The following is a 16,613-nucleotide window of genomic DNA, read 5'->3' on the forward strand; positions in this document are numbered from 1 at the left end:
GGCCATTACCTGCCCGTTCCCTTCAAGGGGGGGTGCTTAGGTGCCACTCTGTACTCACGGGACATGAAAACATCACGTGCGCCTTTTCTGTAGCTACAACTTTTTCATACCCGAGTAACGAGGACGAATGTCACTTAGGAGCAATAATGCAGAGCGACGCGGAGCAACATCTCCCCTCCCCCACGCAGTCCCACAGTTAGGGACTTCTGGACATTCTTGGACATTCCTCGCCGCCGGGGACGCTGGCCCATCCTCAGCGTCCTCTCCTGGAAACGCAGATAATAACAGAAGCCGCGTGGCAAGCTTGTCTAGGGGGTAAACGATGCAACACAGACAAAGCCCCAAGTGCACGTTGCTCATCTGTGCACACTAAGACGGCTGCGAGTCTTCCCGCGGTCAGGCCCTGTGCTGGGTGCTAGTGACAGACTGGAGCCCTCGCCGGGCCTGACACGGGTGTCGATTCTACTCAGCAAGTGCACGACTCATAGGATAACAGACGAGCCCTAAGGGCCGTGCAGGGGGATCGAGCAGGCTAGGCAGAGAGAAGTGTTGGGAGGGTGGGGACTGTTTTAGAAAGGGCACCCGGGGAGGCTTCTCGGAGGAGGCGGCGTCTGAGAAGGGATGCGCGTGATGTGAGGGAGGGAGCCAAGGAGACCAGGGGAGGAAAGGTGCCTCCTGGGGGGCCATGGGGAGGAAGACAACGGGGTAGGGAGGGTGGAGGGGAGACGTCCAGCAGAGAGATGGCGTGGCATGAACCCGGGTGGCCGTGTGGCTGGTGAGCCACAGCTGGGACTTATTCTGAGGGTTGAGCCAACCGGGCTCTGGGGGCGTGAAATGTGGGATGAGAGGGGAGGAGTGGAAATGACTGTGATTGCTGGGCACTAGACCTCGGCCACCAGGCTGACTCCAAGACGGGGAAGTGGGGACCCTGGGGGCGGGAATCAATACCTGCCTTAGACACGCTGGGTTAGAGATGCTGATTAAACCCCCGGCTGAGGGCAGCCCCGGTGGCTCAGCGGTTTAGCGCTGCCTTCAGCCCAGGGTGTGACCCTGGAGACCCAGCATCGAGTCCCGCGTCGGGCTCCCTGCATGGAGCCTGCTTCTCTCTCTGCCTGTGTCTCTGCCTCTCTCTGTCTCTCTCTCTGTGTCTCATGAATAAATAAATAAAATCTTAAAAAAAAAAAAAAACCAGCTGAGGCGCTCAGCAGACAAATTTACCTGCTTCTGTGGGGTCAGAGGAAAGTTCTCGGCTGAGGGCATACAGCTGGGACTTGCTGTCTAGACCTGCAGTGTCCAATATGGTCACCACGCGGCACATGTGGCTATCTATGTTTAGTTATAATGAGAAAAAAAAAAGACGAAGTCGGTTCCCCATTTGCATCGGGCACATTTCAAGTGCTTAACAGACGCAGGTGGCTCCAGGTCGCCTCCCTGGTGGGCAGACGTAGCTCAGTTCCTGCCCCACAGGTGGCACAGGTCTGGAGGGTGTTAGCACTGTGGAGCAGGTGTGCATCCCTCAGGGAGGGGGTGTGCACAGAGGAGAGCTGAGGTGCGGGCCCTGGACCCCCCAAAAATGAATACTGGGTGGGGGGCAGGAGTATCAGCAAAAAAAAAAACCCAAAAACAAACAAAACAAAACAAAACCAGAAGAGGCTGGACCCCCAGCCACGAGCGTGGTGGAGCAGAGCAAGAAGCGCGGAGCCCCTGTTACTATTAGACTTTTCCGTGCATGTTAAAAAAATGAAATGCCATAAAACCATACATTTCCACAGTCTGCTTTTTCCACTTTAATACCTCGTGAGCTGGTCCTGAAGATTTATTGCTGCAGCTTTATTTTAAATGGGCGCCAGGCGATGTCTTGTTGGATTCACGGTGAAAGTCAGTTATGTAGCCAAAGCTTGTAATTTTGGACGTTACGGTCTTTCTAGTTCTTCACTCTTAGGATCCTTGTTGTGAGGAATTTCCTCTCTGCTTCTCTCCGTGGCATGACTTTTAGCAAAGAGCTTGCTGGCTCAAAGGGCGGGCACCCGTTTAGGGTTTGGTTATGTTGCCCCAGACTGGCCTCCGCAAAGGTCTGATTTATCCCCCTAATCAGCCCTGCATTTGCCTGCGCCCCACAGCCGGGCTGACCCCTGGGGTTCTCGTTCATCTTTGGAAATACGTGAAAATGTTATTTTGATTAGTCTGTATTTCTCCTGGTATTTCTTCAGGTTTATTGGCTATGTGCATTTCTTATTTGGGGAATTTCCTGTTCATATCCTTTTCCTATTTCATCGTTTTTTTTTTTTGTTTTTTTTTGTGGTTTTCTCATTTGGAAAACTTACTCATCTTTCTAAGAAGCTCCTTACATATGAAGGATATGAATCCTCTCCACTTACGCTAAACTGTTTCTTCTTTTTTTAAAAATTAAACCTCTCTCGCCATTTCCCTCTCAAATAAATGAAATCTTTAAAAAAATAAAAATAAATATTTTCTGATAAAATTCATATATAGATATTTTAGTCAATACTTATTGATAACTTCTGTTGTGATTTCTTTTTTTTTTCCTTTTTGTTTTCTCTTTTTTTTCTGTTGTGATTTCTGCCTGCATTGCTGTACGTAAGTCCTTCCACTGGAAGCTGATTATTATTATTGTTTTAAGACTTTATTTATTTATGCATGAGAGATACAGAGCGAGAGGCAGAGGCACAGGCAGAGGGGGACGCAGGCTCCCTGCAGAGAGCTCGATGCAGGACTTGATCCCAGGACCCTGGGATCATGCCCTGAGCCAAAGGCAGATGCTCAACCACTGAGCCACCAGGGGCCTCAAGATTATTATTTTTTAAAATTTTATTTATTTATTTGAAAGACAGAGCACACAAGCAGGAGGAGTGGCAGGCAGAGGGAGAGGGAGAAGCAGACTCCCCAAGGAGCAGGAGCCCGACGCGGGACTTGATCCCAGGACCCCGGGATTACAACCTGAGCCGAAGGCAGATGCTTTACCAACTGAGCCCCCACTTCAAGACCATACACATATTTACCTATATTCTCTTCCAGGAATTTTCCTAGTTACATATTTTACATTTTTAACATATCACTCAAAATCTGAGGTTAACCCTCACCCCTGCCGGTGGCTAGCTGTCCCCCAACTGACCTTTCCTACTGGTATGAAATGTTACCTTTATCGTCCTAGGAACTGTTACTCATCCTTGGTTTTTCTTTAGACCTTTCCATGTTGTTTCATTGATTAATCTGTGAAGGCCCACTTGATTGATTGATCGATTGATTCGAAAGGGCAAATGTACCCCAATGTTTATAGCAGCAATGTCCACAATAGCAGGGCCCGCTTTATTTTAATTAACGTAGCGCTGAAATAAATGATCTCAAGGAACGAAGGCCTTCTTACTATTTTTATTTTAACTGCTTTACCTTACATTTTTGTTTTTCTGTACCATTATCTCATGTTCCCTAAAGTGCCTTGGGAATCTCACCAGGGTCCCAGTTGGCTGATTCTCCGGCCATTAAGATGCTTGTGCAATCTCGAGCATACGGCATCACTTGCTATTTATTTAACATTTTCATGTGAGGCTCCACCATGTTTTGTGCGATTCTCCATAGTGCTTTTGCACATTTCTGATTTGTATATTTCTGGGTACCTCATATTTTTATTGTAAATAAGTTTTATTCCAATATATTTTCTAATTGATTATTTTTCCTATATATTTTCTAATTGATTATTTTTCCTATATATTTTCTAATTGATTATTTTTCCTACATATTTTCTAATTGATTATTTTTCCTATATATTTTCTAATTGATTATTTTTCCTATATATTTTCTAATTGATTATTTTTCCTATATATTTTCTAATTGATTATTTTTCCTATATATATTCTAATTGATTATTTCCGATGTCTAAGAAGGGGACACTGATTTTTCTTTTATATTTTTTGGTAATTAGCCAGACTACTACATTCTCTTTTACCTTGGCTTTACGGAGAACTACCTTGGGTTTTCACATCTGCAGATAACAGGTTTGTATCTCCGGGATTTATTCTGCTGCCTTCTCTAATCGCACCGGCCAGCCCATCGAGAGCAGAGCGAAATTAGCAGGATGAGTGCTGATGATCCTCTTCTTGATGATCCTCTTCTTGTTTCTAACATTAATATATCCTGACGACTATTATTTGAGGGATACTTTTATCATGTTAGGAAAGTATTTTTAGGGCGCCTGGGTGGCTCAGTCAGTTAAGCATCAGCCTTCAGCTCTCAGGTCATGGCCCTGGGGTCCTGGGATCGAGCCCCACATTGGGCTCCCTGTTCAGCGGGGAGCCTGCTTCTCCCTCTGCCTCCTGCTCCCCTGCTTGTGTTCTCTCTGCCGAATATATAAATAAAAACCCTAAAAAAATAAGTATTTTTATTTCTATTTTATTAATTTAACAAAATTATCAGAAACAGCATGCTCCCACTGAGATAGTCCTATGTTCCGTCTCCCTAGCACCCGGGAAGGCTCACAGCCCAGGCCTTGCACCGGGTAGCAGGCTCGGGGTAAAGAGGGCCATTCCCTCACACGAGGCTCTGCCCTCCACTGAGGCTCGAGGTTCATCCACAGCAAGACATACGCCCTCGTTACAGAGCCCACGGCTCAGGACTCGACGGTGGGAAGCAGGTAGTAAGGTAAAGGCATCCTAAAGCACCTCACTGGTGCCCATGTTGTTAACATCCTAATCTCGTCTGTCTTTGAGGTTTTGGTTCTTTGGAGTGCAGTGTCACGTCCTGATGGGAAGCCAGGAATAACAGGACACTCTGTACTGTAAACACCCCGCTCCCAAGTCCCTGGTCCCACATGCCAACTCCAGGGAAAGATTGCTACGTGCCTGGGGCTAAATCAAAGACAGCATGGCCTCTTTCTTCCTTCTTGTCGACTTCCAGAAACGGCCTGCAAGGAAAGCCACCCACTCGGGATGCTCTCTATGTGGTGCCATCCACTCGGGAGCTGGACCCTAGGAAAACTCGTTCCGGTCGATTCAGCGGAGAGGCAGCTGTGTTTTCTATCCGGAAAGCCACATCAAGAGGCTCCTGCTGAGGCAGTGGCCAAGACCCTCCGGCCCTCGCCTCTCACAGCTGGGATGGCCCCCGTGTCCCCCACGGGGCTCTGAACATCCTCACACAGCCTGGGTGAGGGATCAGGGGCGTCAGTATTTGGAGGGGATGCTCTACCTCTGGTCCTGCAGGTGTCATGGAAACCAGTCTCACAGCCACGTGGCCTTCGTCCTCCCAAGTATCAGCGATCTGGGCCAGCTCATTTGTCTCGTGCTTCGACAGAGGAGACCCCAACCTGTGCTGCTCCTACAGGGAGGGCCCAGGTACCCGAGTCTCGGCCCAGGCCCTGTCCTAGCATCCTCTACGGTGGACTGGCATATCCACATCTGGGGAGAAATCCACCAAATACACATTTCTGTTAACTTGTAGACGTTAAAAGAAATATTTTTGTGGTTTATTTTCAAACTGGTATATTCGGTGAACTGACTGTTTAGCAAACTGCCCCTTGGCAAATCTGCTCCCGGCGAATCAGGTCCATGCACTGTGTCCACCGGATGCATATTCAGGGCAGGAAAGTTCTCTCCATTTAGTGAACGTGTTTCTTGGGTTTCCACTTCTTTCCCCCATTAACTTGGTTCTATCACTGACTGTGGAAGCTTCCTCCAGCTGAGCTGTGCACTCGGTCTCCCTTTTGGAGGATGGCAAAGACATGAGAAACCCGTCTGAGCGATTCCCGAGCCGCTAGGTTTGTCACGGCCACTGGGTGACCACTTTCTCCTCTCGGCCCATGACTGCTTCAAGGATCAGGGAACCGGGGGGCGGGGGGGCTGGCATTTTAGCCAACTGCTCTGTAGAATCACCTCTGGTGTCAAGAACCCAGGGTCTTCATTTTCATGCTGGGTTTAGCCGCCCCTTCTAAGCAGAGCTGCCCATTCTGGGCAGAACCTGGACCCACGCGTTCGGGCCTCACGGTGCTCATCATGCCCACCCTCGTGCTCGGGAGCACATGTCTGGGTCCCGTGGCTGCCCCCGGGCCGCTGGGGGTGACGGGAGAAAAGGTCCCTCACAGTGGTCAGAGGCAGCTTTCCTTTCTGTTGTGTACCTAACTAGCAGCATAGTTACCAAGAGACAAAACCATCAGAAATGATAAGAAATATAAAAACCCTTCCCTTCCTCCTCCCTCCCACAGTGACTCGTCACTTCCTGAGCCACCTGCTCCACGCATGTTTGCACAGCAACAACCAGCCCCGGTTATGCCATTTGGGCTTTGCTGCTCTTGACCTAACGCTCCCGGGACACAGGCTCTCCACACCGTGGCCTCTGCACACTCGCGTTCCCGGGGCCGTACGACCCTCCACTGCGTCAACATTCTCCATCCGACCTCCTCCCGTCTGATGGGGGGATTTAATCAGCCCACCCCCGGCCACACGGCAGGCCAAGTACACGGAGCAGAGAGGGCCGGTCCCCCCCATCACCCCCCCCCCCACCGGGTCCCACTTCTGAGCAGACGGCTCCGGGCACTTCTGAATGAGGAAGCTGCCCTGATGGTGACTGGCCCGGGGACCTGGCCCGCGGCGTCACAGTCCGCGTCCTTGTGGGAGCCTTCCGTTTCCAACGGCGGTGAGAGGTCACCTGGGCCTGTCTCCTCGTGGCAACGGGAATAGGACACTACGGAATGGTGGACATCAGAAGGGACTCGCCTTCACGCAAGAAACAGGCATTTCTGGGACACCCACTCCGGCTGGCTGCCGAGACAGAGGAGCAGCCCAGCTCAAGGGTCTCTGGGAAGGAGGCTGCCTCTTGGCACCTGGCCCAGGTGGTCCTCCCTCTGCTCCCTGGAGAGCTGGGCTCCCCTCCTTCCCACTTATCTGTGTTTCTATAGACTGAAAATAAGTCGACAAGAGCTGGGCTGCCCGGAGACAGGGCTGGGTCCATCCCTGGGGAAGAAGGTGCCGTCAGGAGGGAAGGCTGCGCTGGCTTTGCTGGTGCGAGCATCGCGGCCCTGGGCAGAGCCCGGCGGCCGGGCAGGGAGCTGCTCTGGGTCCCAGAGCAAGAGGACGCTGCAGTGTTCACAGGAGGAAGGGAAGAGAGGGAGGGGACCTCAGAATGGGGAGAAGTGAGGTCAACAGAGGCAGGGAGAGAAGGGGCGGAGGGCCCGGTGGCAGCTCGGGCACCTGTGCTATACTCGGAAGTCAGGTCAGGCCAAGGCCTGCCGTGGGCTCCAGTCTGAGGTCTCGTGTGGGTGTGTTAGGGGCTGGCGGTCCCCGGAGGCCAGCACGGAGGCAGCGGCTTCATGACCAAAGCCCAGGGGTGACCTACAGGCCCAGGGTGGAATGGGCTGCACCGAGACGCAGCGGGGACCCCCCGGCGGCACTGACCGGGCCCCTCCCCGCGGGCGCTGCAGGCATTGGGGGGACCACGCTTGCTTCTCTTAGTGGCTCGGCCATTATGTGGGCTTTGTTCTGTGCTGGGACCCAGAGCTCCCCTCGCCCCTGGTCCTCCTCATCTCCCGGCGGGGGGCGGGGGGCGGGGGCATCTTTCTCTCTCTGGACTCCCTCCTGGGGGGTCTCCTCCTGTCTGGCGACTACATGTTGGGGTCAGTTGAATAATGCTCTCCTTCCCACATGAAAATGGTCTATGGGGCAGCCCGGGTGGCCCAGCGGTTTAGCGCTGCCTTCAGCCCAGGGCGTGATCCCAGAGACCCGAGATCGAGTCCCACATCGGGCTCCCTGCATGGAGCCTGCTTCTCCCTCCACCTGTGTCTCTGCCTCTCTCTCTCTCTGTGTCTCTCATGAATAAATAAATAAAAGAAAAGAAAAGAAAAAAAATGGTCTATGATCCTAATTCCTGGGACCTGTAGAGACGTCACCTCACATGGCAAAAGGGACTTAGCAGATGTGATCAAGGACCTCGAGGTGGTGAGGTTACCCTGGATTACCTGGGTGGGCCCGATGTCATCACAGCTCCTTGCGAGGGGCAGAGGGAGGAGGAGGAGGCAAGGGGTGGGGGCCGGATGCCAGGCTGACCGCCCTAGGACGGAGGCAGGGCCAGGGGCCTGGGAGGCTGGGAGAGGCAAGGAAACAGGCTCCTCCCTGGAGCTTCTAGAAGGAACACAGGCCTGCCGACACCTTGATCTTAAGGCGTCTGACCTCCAGAACCCTGAGAAACATATGCCCTGTAAGCCACTAAATGTACAGCGTTACAGCAGCCCCAGGAAACGGATATAAAATGTCATCTACTGGTGAAAACTCTCACAGTCCCCGAGCTCCCGGCCAGCTCGCGTGGAGGCCACCGGCCCACCTGACGCCTACCAGGCACCTAACCGCAACGTGTCGGAACCCTTTCCTGGCGTCCCCCAAACCCGCTCTGCCTCATCTTCCGAGGGGGAGGCGGCGACGACCCATCCTCCCGGTGACTCAGGCCACGACCCTGGCCTCGCCCTCGGCACCCGCACATCCAGTCGTGGGCAAACTTGCTGGCTCTGCCCTCGAGGTACGTGTGACCGTTCCCCGGGAGCCGTCGGCTTGCAGAGCAGAAGCCGGGTCTTGGGGTTCCCCGGCTTGACGGCTGCCGGGGCTCAGAAGGCTCAAGCCCCAGAGAGGTCCTCCAGGACCCGCCGCCTGGCACCCCGCTCCTCACTAGCTCCTCTCCGCCTCCGCCTGGGGTGCTCTTTCGGCCATTCGCTGGGCTGCCCTCCTCCTCCGTGATCCTTTGCTCTGGGGTCTCCTTCTCAATAGGCCTCCGGCCCACACGGACACCAAGAAAGGATCATAAAGGAGCTCGGGGCACAGCTAACATCATAGGTGGGGCCGCGGGTAAATACTGGCGGAGGGTGTTGGCTCGGTCCACGGCCACCCACTCGAGGACGGGTGCCACCCAACACGCGGGAAAGAGAGGCGAAGCCAGCCTGGACGCTGAAATCCCTCCATCCCGACGTTCCGGGTGTTTCCCTATTTTATCACCTTCAGCTCACCAGGTGGCCGAAGCGTCCCTGGACTCAAGAGACCACGGGACCCTGAGCCTGAAGCTGGATCAAGAGGCACTAAAACCATTCAGGGGACACCCGAATGCAGGCTGGAAGGTCAGATCCCCTCATTTTACTCAGGAGGAAGCCGAGCCCGGAACGCAGGACGTCTCCCAGCGCCCTGCACCTGTGCTTCCTGCTGTCTGCCCCCCTCCCCCAAGGGCGCCCCGGTGAGGACGCTAGAGGGACCGGCTCGGCCCCACACACTTACTCCAGTCGTTCCTCTTCTTTCCTTCTCAGGTCAAAGTCCCGCTGCACCACTTCCCAGACGTGCTTGGCCTCTTCGTCCGAGAGCTTGGAAAGATCCAGTTTTTTCCCCATTTCTGCTTGTCAGGATCACACCTGGAATAGGACAGGATCGCAGGTGGTCACCCCGAAAGCCCGTGGACAGAGGCTCCATCACAAGGCCCCACAAGAGTGGCCATGGGACATGCTGAGTTCCCAGGTACTTTGGCCCCGGACGGAAGGGTTTTCTAGAACAGACAAATGCCTGTCTGGAAACTTGTGTTGTTTAAACGGTGTAAGGTTTATGTGTGACATTCCTGCACACTTGGAACTCACACACGTAGCCCCGGGGCCCTTTGTCCCTCCTCTGTGACATAACGTCAGTGACGTCAGTATCTTTCCCCTGCCCCAGGGTCACGCGCTGCAGTGGGGACCCCAGGAACACTGAGGAAACGCTGCAGAAGGGCTCCATCCCCGGGGCTTCTCGCCTTCCAGCTCCCGGTGGAGGGTGATCCTGTCCTGTTTCCAGGCAACTTCCCCTCAGACTCACGGTCAAGCTGTGGAGTCACTGTGCACGCCCTGGCCCCCCGAGAGGTCGCCCCAGCCCGATGTCTTGAGGTCACTGTGTCTGCAGGGGGGGGTGGGGGCCTGCATGTACTTCCCAGGGTGGGGCCCACCTGCCGGCAGAGGAGTGGGGACCAGGCCCGCGGACAACATGGTCAGCGGGAGCGGGTGTACCCGAGGGGGTCGGCCGTGGGGCTCGAGCCTGGGCGCCTGTTAGGTTCACCATCAGTGCTGGCCTCCGAGACCCTGACTTCACTCAGCTGCTTAACGGAGTAGCACTGGGCGCTTGCCTCGCATGGGGTGCTGGGGTGGCTCAGTCGGTGAGGCTCAGGTCATGATCCCGGGGTCCTGGGATCGAGTCCCATGTCCAGCTCCTTGCTCAGCGGAGAGTCTGTGTCTCCCTCTACCTCTGCCTCTCTCCCTGCTTGTCCCCTCCCCTGCCCCCCCGCCTTTCTCAAATACATAAATTAAGCCTTAAAAAAAAAACCAAACCCCCAAACCGAACAGTGTGCCTCGAGGACCAGCAGCATTTCCGGGGAGCTTGCTAGAAATGCAGACTTCTCAGGCCCCGCCCCAGACCTCCTGATTCAGAATTCATATTTTAAGGAGATTCCCAGGTGGCTGTGCTCACACTGGAGGTGGCCGGTGTTGCTGGTCCCGGGACCCCTCTGAGCGGCAAAGCTCTAGCGAAGCAGGACAGGGACAGGGAAGGGGTTGGCTGAGCGGGACTAAGGACGGACAGGCCCCCCTGCTGGTTCTTCCCGCAGAGGAGTCACTGGGGCCTCACGGATGCTGACGCTGCCGTTACACTGGGTACAAAGTTGAGGCATTACCACACCAGGGAGGACTTCACTGGGGATTCGAGCACACGGGGTCGGGGTGCTGCCCAGAAGGGCCCACCCTGCTCAGCCCCACCCCCGTCATGCTCATCCTTGGAGCATTTCTTTGCACGTTCTAGTGTGACGGCTGCTGTCCCTCGTCCCTGTCCAGCTCCACGAGGACGGAGACTTTGTCATTTCCCTGGCACACCGCAGGCACCGTTCTGTGCTCCCAGCGCCCCGGCCCGAGGACGAGGCCGCTACACCCACATCAGCTCTTCTCTGGGCACCGAGGCTCAGGGGAAAACATGGTTTGGGTGACCCTTGTGCGGTGAGAACCTGTGTGACTTCAACAAGCCTTCACCGAGGACTGTCGCCCGTGTCTCGGGGACATTGGAGAAGGGGGTCCCAACTGTCTCCTCCCCCTGGGAACCCTTCAGGCCAACCGAAAGATGTGACGTTGCTTCTGAGTTCTGGGGAGCCTCCCCCCCCCACCGCCCCGTGCTGTTCACATTCGCATGTTCGCCGCGGAGACGTCAACAAAACCTGCTCCGGGCCAGAGACGGACTCTGATGTGTTTCACAAGGGGTTAATGACAAGCGACATTTCCAGGGCAGCGTCCAGACACCACCTAACACGAGCGCTTTCTCAGAGTTCCCAACTAAAATGTCCCCTGACCTCTGCCTTAAATTGGTGAAGAGTAATTTCTTAATATTTTTTGCACCAAACCCTCAGGGGTTCCCCCTTCGGGCACGACACTGACCGTGAATGACACATTCAGGAGTTGCCTCGCTGTGCCAGTCATTCACACTATTCTCACGGATAGTTTAGATTTTGGACACGAAAGCGTTAAAACAAAATTCACTGTTGCCGTTCTCCTGGAATATGCAATTTCTGGTTTTTGAAGCATTGGGGGGAAAGTTCTTTCGTGATGGATGACTGGGGTTTATTCATTTCTTTAAACCACTTTTGGAAAAAAAAAATTGTATCCTAAGAAGCACGTTCATTGAAGTTCTGTTTTCAGAGCAGATGAGAGAGCCGTGACCGTCAGCTGACTCGTTACCACGTCTCCTCTCCAAAGGGGCATCTTTCCAGGCTTCCTTTAGGAAACTAGATGGTGGGGCGCCTGGGTGGCTCAGCAGGTTACGTGTCTGCCTTTGTCTCAGGTCATGGTCCCGGGTCCCGGGATCGAGTGCCGCATCGGGCTCCCTGCTCTGCGGGGAGCCTGCCTCTCCTCTGCCCCTCCCCACTGCTCGTGCACATGTGCTCTCTCTGCTGCTCTTTCTCCCAAACAAATGAATAAAATCTTAAAAAAAAAAAAAGATAGTAAAGAATGAGGGAGAAATGCAAAACAAAAGGAAACCAGTATACTCTTCTTACCCTGCAAGCCCGCCTGTCTTAGAGCACGCCCCGTGAGTGGCCAGTAAGCGGATGGATGGGAGGCGGCTAGCCAGTCAGAGCTGCCTCCCTCGCCCCCCAATCCCCGAGATCTGAGGACATGTCTCCCCCCTCCCCTTCTCAGACTGTTCCTTCTCTTGGAAGCTTCTTGCTCGTAAGGATGGCCCCTTGGTTTCCCAGCTCCAACAGCAAAGACCACCAAGGCCCCGGGGACCAGATGCGTGCTGGACCCAGAGGGTCTGGGCACCTCTGGGGAGGGGGTGCCTGCCAGGAGGGGGTGAGCCCCTCAGAAACATGCTGAGATGCGAACAGGGGAGGCCAGCAGGCCGAGGGCGGCAGGCGGCCGCACCTGCCCCTGCGGAAACCGTGGCACAGTGGCTTAGCACCCTCTTGGGAGTTCCGGTCGTGAGCCCGAGTTATTAAGGGAAGCGACATCTGTCCACTGTGCTGTTTCACGAAGCCAGAGCTGATGGGATCTGGATTGTTAACGGGCATCTGACACCGCCAAGCCGAGAACCAAGAACTGCAAGTGTCACACACGGTTCCACGTCGCCTGAGACGTTTTACTCTTGTGCTTATGTTGAGCTCTGACGCAACCTCCAGGGGAGCTGGGAGGGGGGTGCAGGGAGGGGAGGGAAGGAGGAGGGATTCCAAGGTCCAGATTCGCCCGGCTGTGCTGTGCCACAGTGCCCGGAGGTGGGGGTGGGGGTGTCGGTGAGGGTCCCTAGGGCAGCGTGTCACAGCACAGCCAGGAATTGGGAGCCAATACCCGGGGATCCCTGTCTTTATCTACTTGTGACTGAATCTTCCCACTTAGGAATTAATGATTTTAGTGCTTTTTGAAAACTGTCTTTAAAAAGTGATCTCAAATTGAATGGAGACTAACTTCAGCATTTACAAGGCACATACCACATGGGCACCTGGGGCAGGCATTGCTAGCAGCCCCTCTGGGTGGCCTCAGGCTGGTGCGCTGATGCAGGCGGCCCCACCGGGGGACCTCTGGGGGCTCGTGGAGGCGACAGCCCTTCAGCCAATTTTCCCGTCTTCCATCACTACACACCGGGCTTGCTCCCCGAGACCCCGAGCTCCCCCTTGGATCCCCTCCACCCGCAACAGTCACAGGGGGTGCATGAGGACAGGGCACCTGCTGACCCCATCCAGGAGCAGGGCTGCTTCTGCCCCTGCCCCCACTCCTCCCCGGGGAACCTCCCAGGGCGACCGTGCTCGCGCGTCTGTGTCTGTCTGTCTGTGTGGGAGGAGGGCCGACTCCACTAGGCTCCTAGTCATGTGGTTCCTGCGTGAAACGCTTTCAATTTTGCCTGTTCCGCTGCTCAGATTTAATCACATTTTTAATCCCCGAGACTGTTAGCCCTCCCTAATTGTGTCAGGGTCGTAACGGAGAAAAGCAAGGGTGGACGCGGGGGTTCATGAGTTGGGAAGACAGTGGAACGGGACGGGTCTCGTAAAATGGAAAACCCCGGGTGCAGACCACTGAATTTTGCTGGTGCGTCTTTATCTGTTAGAGACCCGAGGTCATGTTTGGGCCCAGTTAAAGGGAAGCCTGGGAGGGGCAGGCTCCTCGTCCGTGACACGTGGCTCGACCACCTCCTGGGTCAGCTGCCCTCTGAGCCTGGGAGCCAGGGTGATTAGGAGTGGGCACCTGCCTGGGCAAATAAAACTGGGAAGCCAGTTGGAGTTTCCCCTCAATGCCCAGCTCCCAAAAGAGGCAGGAATGCTCTCTGCCTCCATCAAGGAGGAGGTGGTCTTGCCGATAAAGGTTCAGGCACATTCCTGAGCGATGGTGGACGGTGGACGTGCCAGGCAAGGGGCCGGCTGCTTCTCAAACAGCCACTCTGAGCTGGCCGGTGTGGTTACTTCTGCGGGCGGGCCTGGCCGCCCCATAGGAGCAACCAAAGCCCCAGCCCTGGCCAGCTGTGCACTGAGCGTGTTTCCACCCAGAAGCTTCCGCCAACCCCGGCTCAAAGCACATCAGGCACACCTGTTGCTCCAGCAGCAACTGCACTGGGGGTGGGGGGGGGCACTCTGTAGCCTGCCCGCCCACCTGCTCTTTCTCTCTGCTCCCTCAGGTCTCTGGGCAGTTGCTGGTGATCCTCACTGACACACGGACACAAGCTCTGCATGTGCAGCCAAGGCCTCAGCTCAACGTCCACAGCAAGAATGGGTCCCCGGCTGGGGCTGTGGGATGGCAACAGGGCCAAGAGTCTGGAGCTGGCTTCCCATCATGGCTCAAGCACCAGCTGGCTCTGTCACCCAGGACAGGGTCACCGTCTCTCTGGGTCTCAGCTTTCCCATCTGTGTCATGGACAGGGTTGGGCTCCACGAACTCTCTAGCGCTCTCCGGCCATGCACAATGCCAGGATGTTAAAGGGGAGGCTCTAGGGTGGGGTGGAGGAGCAGAGCTCTTCCTCCAGAGGTTGCTTCCTCTTTTTTTTTTTCTAAAGATTTTATTTATTTATTCATGAGACACACAGAGAGAGGCAGAGACACAGGCAGAGGGAGAAGCAGGCTCCAGGTAGGGAGCCCGATATGGGACTCGATCCCAGAACCCAGGGGTCACACCCTGAGCTGAAGGCAGACACTTAACTAACTGAACCACCCCGGTGGCCCCAGAACTTGCTTCTGAAACGAACAAGACAGTCATCCCAGAAGGCTGACCCAGCCACGTGAGGTGGTGCACACACAGGCACGCACCATGCTGTCATCCAAGGACACCAGAGTCACCTTTCCCATTAGCCTTCAGGGCTCTGAAACCTGTTTACCACCCCAAGCCCCCCACCAGACCTACTCCACTGGTTTTAACTTTTTAGTTTCTAATCCCCTAATCAGTAAGACCCCCTGATGTCTCATCTGTGTGCCCAGAACTGTTTCCAGGGCACCTACCACTGTGCCCATTTTTCGGATGGGGGAGAGCACAGGAACCTAGAATTGGTGCTTGGATTCTAAGGCATGAGGTCCTGGAGATTTGGTGTGGGGGGGGGGGCTCTCGCCCAGGAAAGTCATGGCCTTGCTAAGCTCAGCTGTGTGGCCCAACAATGAGGGGGAGGTACGGTCGTCCAGGAAAGAGGTGAATGAGCTGGACCCAAATGCCAGTGTCACTGCTCAGGTGCCCACGATCTCCAAGCCCTTGCCCTTTCTGTAGACTTCACAGCCACAGCCAGGGCCTGCCTTTGCACATAATGGGCTTCTGGGGGCCTCGCCTCCCCCATTACCATTGTAACTTCTCAGAAGGAAATATGTAAAGATTAAAAAAAAAAACCCTACCACATAAAAAAAGAAAATGTAAAAGCCCCAACCCAGCTGAAAATGGCATTTTCAATATTTGATTAAGGTTGGTAGGAAACAGGTGTCTAAGCCTAAGGTACTTTAGAGGATTTACAAGTGGGGTTTAGCTCAGGCCAGGACCTGGGACCAGCGCCCACTCTGCGACGCCCATCACCCACCAATCCGTCCCACATCCTTAGAACTAGGTGGACAGGCGGCGGGGAGCGCTGTTGGTAAACAAAAGATGATTCTAATAAAGCTGGGACTTTAGGAGCCCAGAGGAAGGCCAGGACCCTTCTCCCACCGCAAAACACCAGCCCGGCTCTGTCCCCCCACATCGGCACCCCAGTGCAGGTGAAGACTTTCATCAGATGGCCTTGGGCCCGGCGGGTCTAGCCCTGTGTCTGCTGGGTTGGCCCAAGCCTCGGCCCAGTCCACACTAGGACCCACAGCTGGCTCTGAGCGAAATCACTGTTTTGCCTAAAATGAGCTCCCTGAGAACCCAGGCCAGGCTGACCCGGGGTAGCCCTGAGGCCTGTGTTTGGGGGAAAGGGAGCACCCTCTGCACCAGCCTGGACCACGGCCTGGGAGCCGCTGGGGGCATCTGCACATGGGGGAGCCGCACCCATCACCGTGGACCCTCCCTATGCCTGGGTGCCCAGTCCCGGGGCGCCCCCCTGGCCTCCCCATTCCCTGCTCTGGCTGTACTCACCGGCTCCTTTCCGGGGGGGCGGGCAGGCCCTGGCCCTGCCCCTGCGGCTGCTCTCTCCGGTCCTACAGGGGAAGGAAGGCGACCAGGTGGGGCGTCGGTTGGGGCGCACTGGGGCGACGCAGGATGGCCGGGGCCAGGCTGGGCGCGGGCGCGGGCACCGGGCACCTGACCTGGCGGGGGCGCGGGGCGCGGGCGGGCGAGGTCACATGGGCCGAGCCCGCCCCGCCACGCCCAGCTCGGGGCGCGCCTCCGGGTGCCGCGCAGGTGGCGGCGCAGGTGCGGGGGGGTGGGGGGGATGCTCCGGGGTCGGGGCCCCAGGATCCTCGGGAGGAAGGTGGGGAGGGCAGGGCTTGAGGCCACTCGCGGGAGTGCCCGGTGCCGGTGCCGTGGCTGCCGAGCCTCCGCCCCCAGCCAGGGCCCCGCGGCCTGACCGCGCCCTCGGAGCGCGCGCGCGGCACTGGCTTCTCTTAATTCTTTGGATTCCTACCCAATTCTGCAGGGGAACGCAGTTGACTCCGGCTTTACTGATGGGAAAACCGAGGCTCGGGAAGCCCCCGACTGCTAAGTG

General features: G+C 55.7%; 1 protein-coding gene across 1 annotated transcript in view; it reads right to left on the bottom strand.

Moving 5' to 3' along the window:
* MLPH (melanophilin) overlaps nt 1-16,296 on the bottom strand; it is a 50,285-nt gene extending 33,989 nt beyond the window's left edge. The window contains exons 1-2 of the mRNA XM_041768184.1: nt 16,046-16,296; nt 9,258-9,388 (exon numbers count right to left, since the gene is read on the bottom strand). Coding sequence (XP_041624118.1) covers nt 9,258-9,367 — 110 coding nt within the window. The 5' untranslated portion in view covers nt 9,368-9,388; nt 16,046-16,296. The remainder of the gene's footprint in view (nt 1-9,257; nt 9,389-16,045) is intronic.
* Nucleotides 16,297-16,613: the final 317 nt, after the last annotated feature.

Source organism: Vulpes lagopus, chromosome 8, assembly GCF_018345385.1.
Source record: "Vulpes lagopus strain Blue_001 chromosome 8, ASM1834538v1, whole genome shotgun sequence".
NCBI lineage: Eukaryota > Metazoa > Chordata > Mammalia > Carnivora > Canidae > Vulpes > Vulpes lagopus.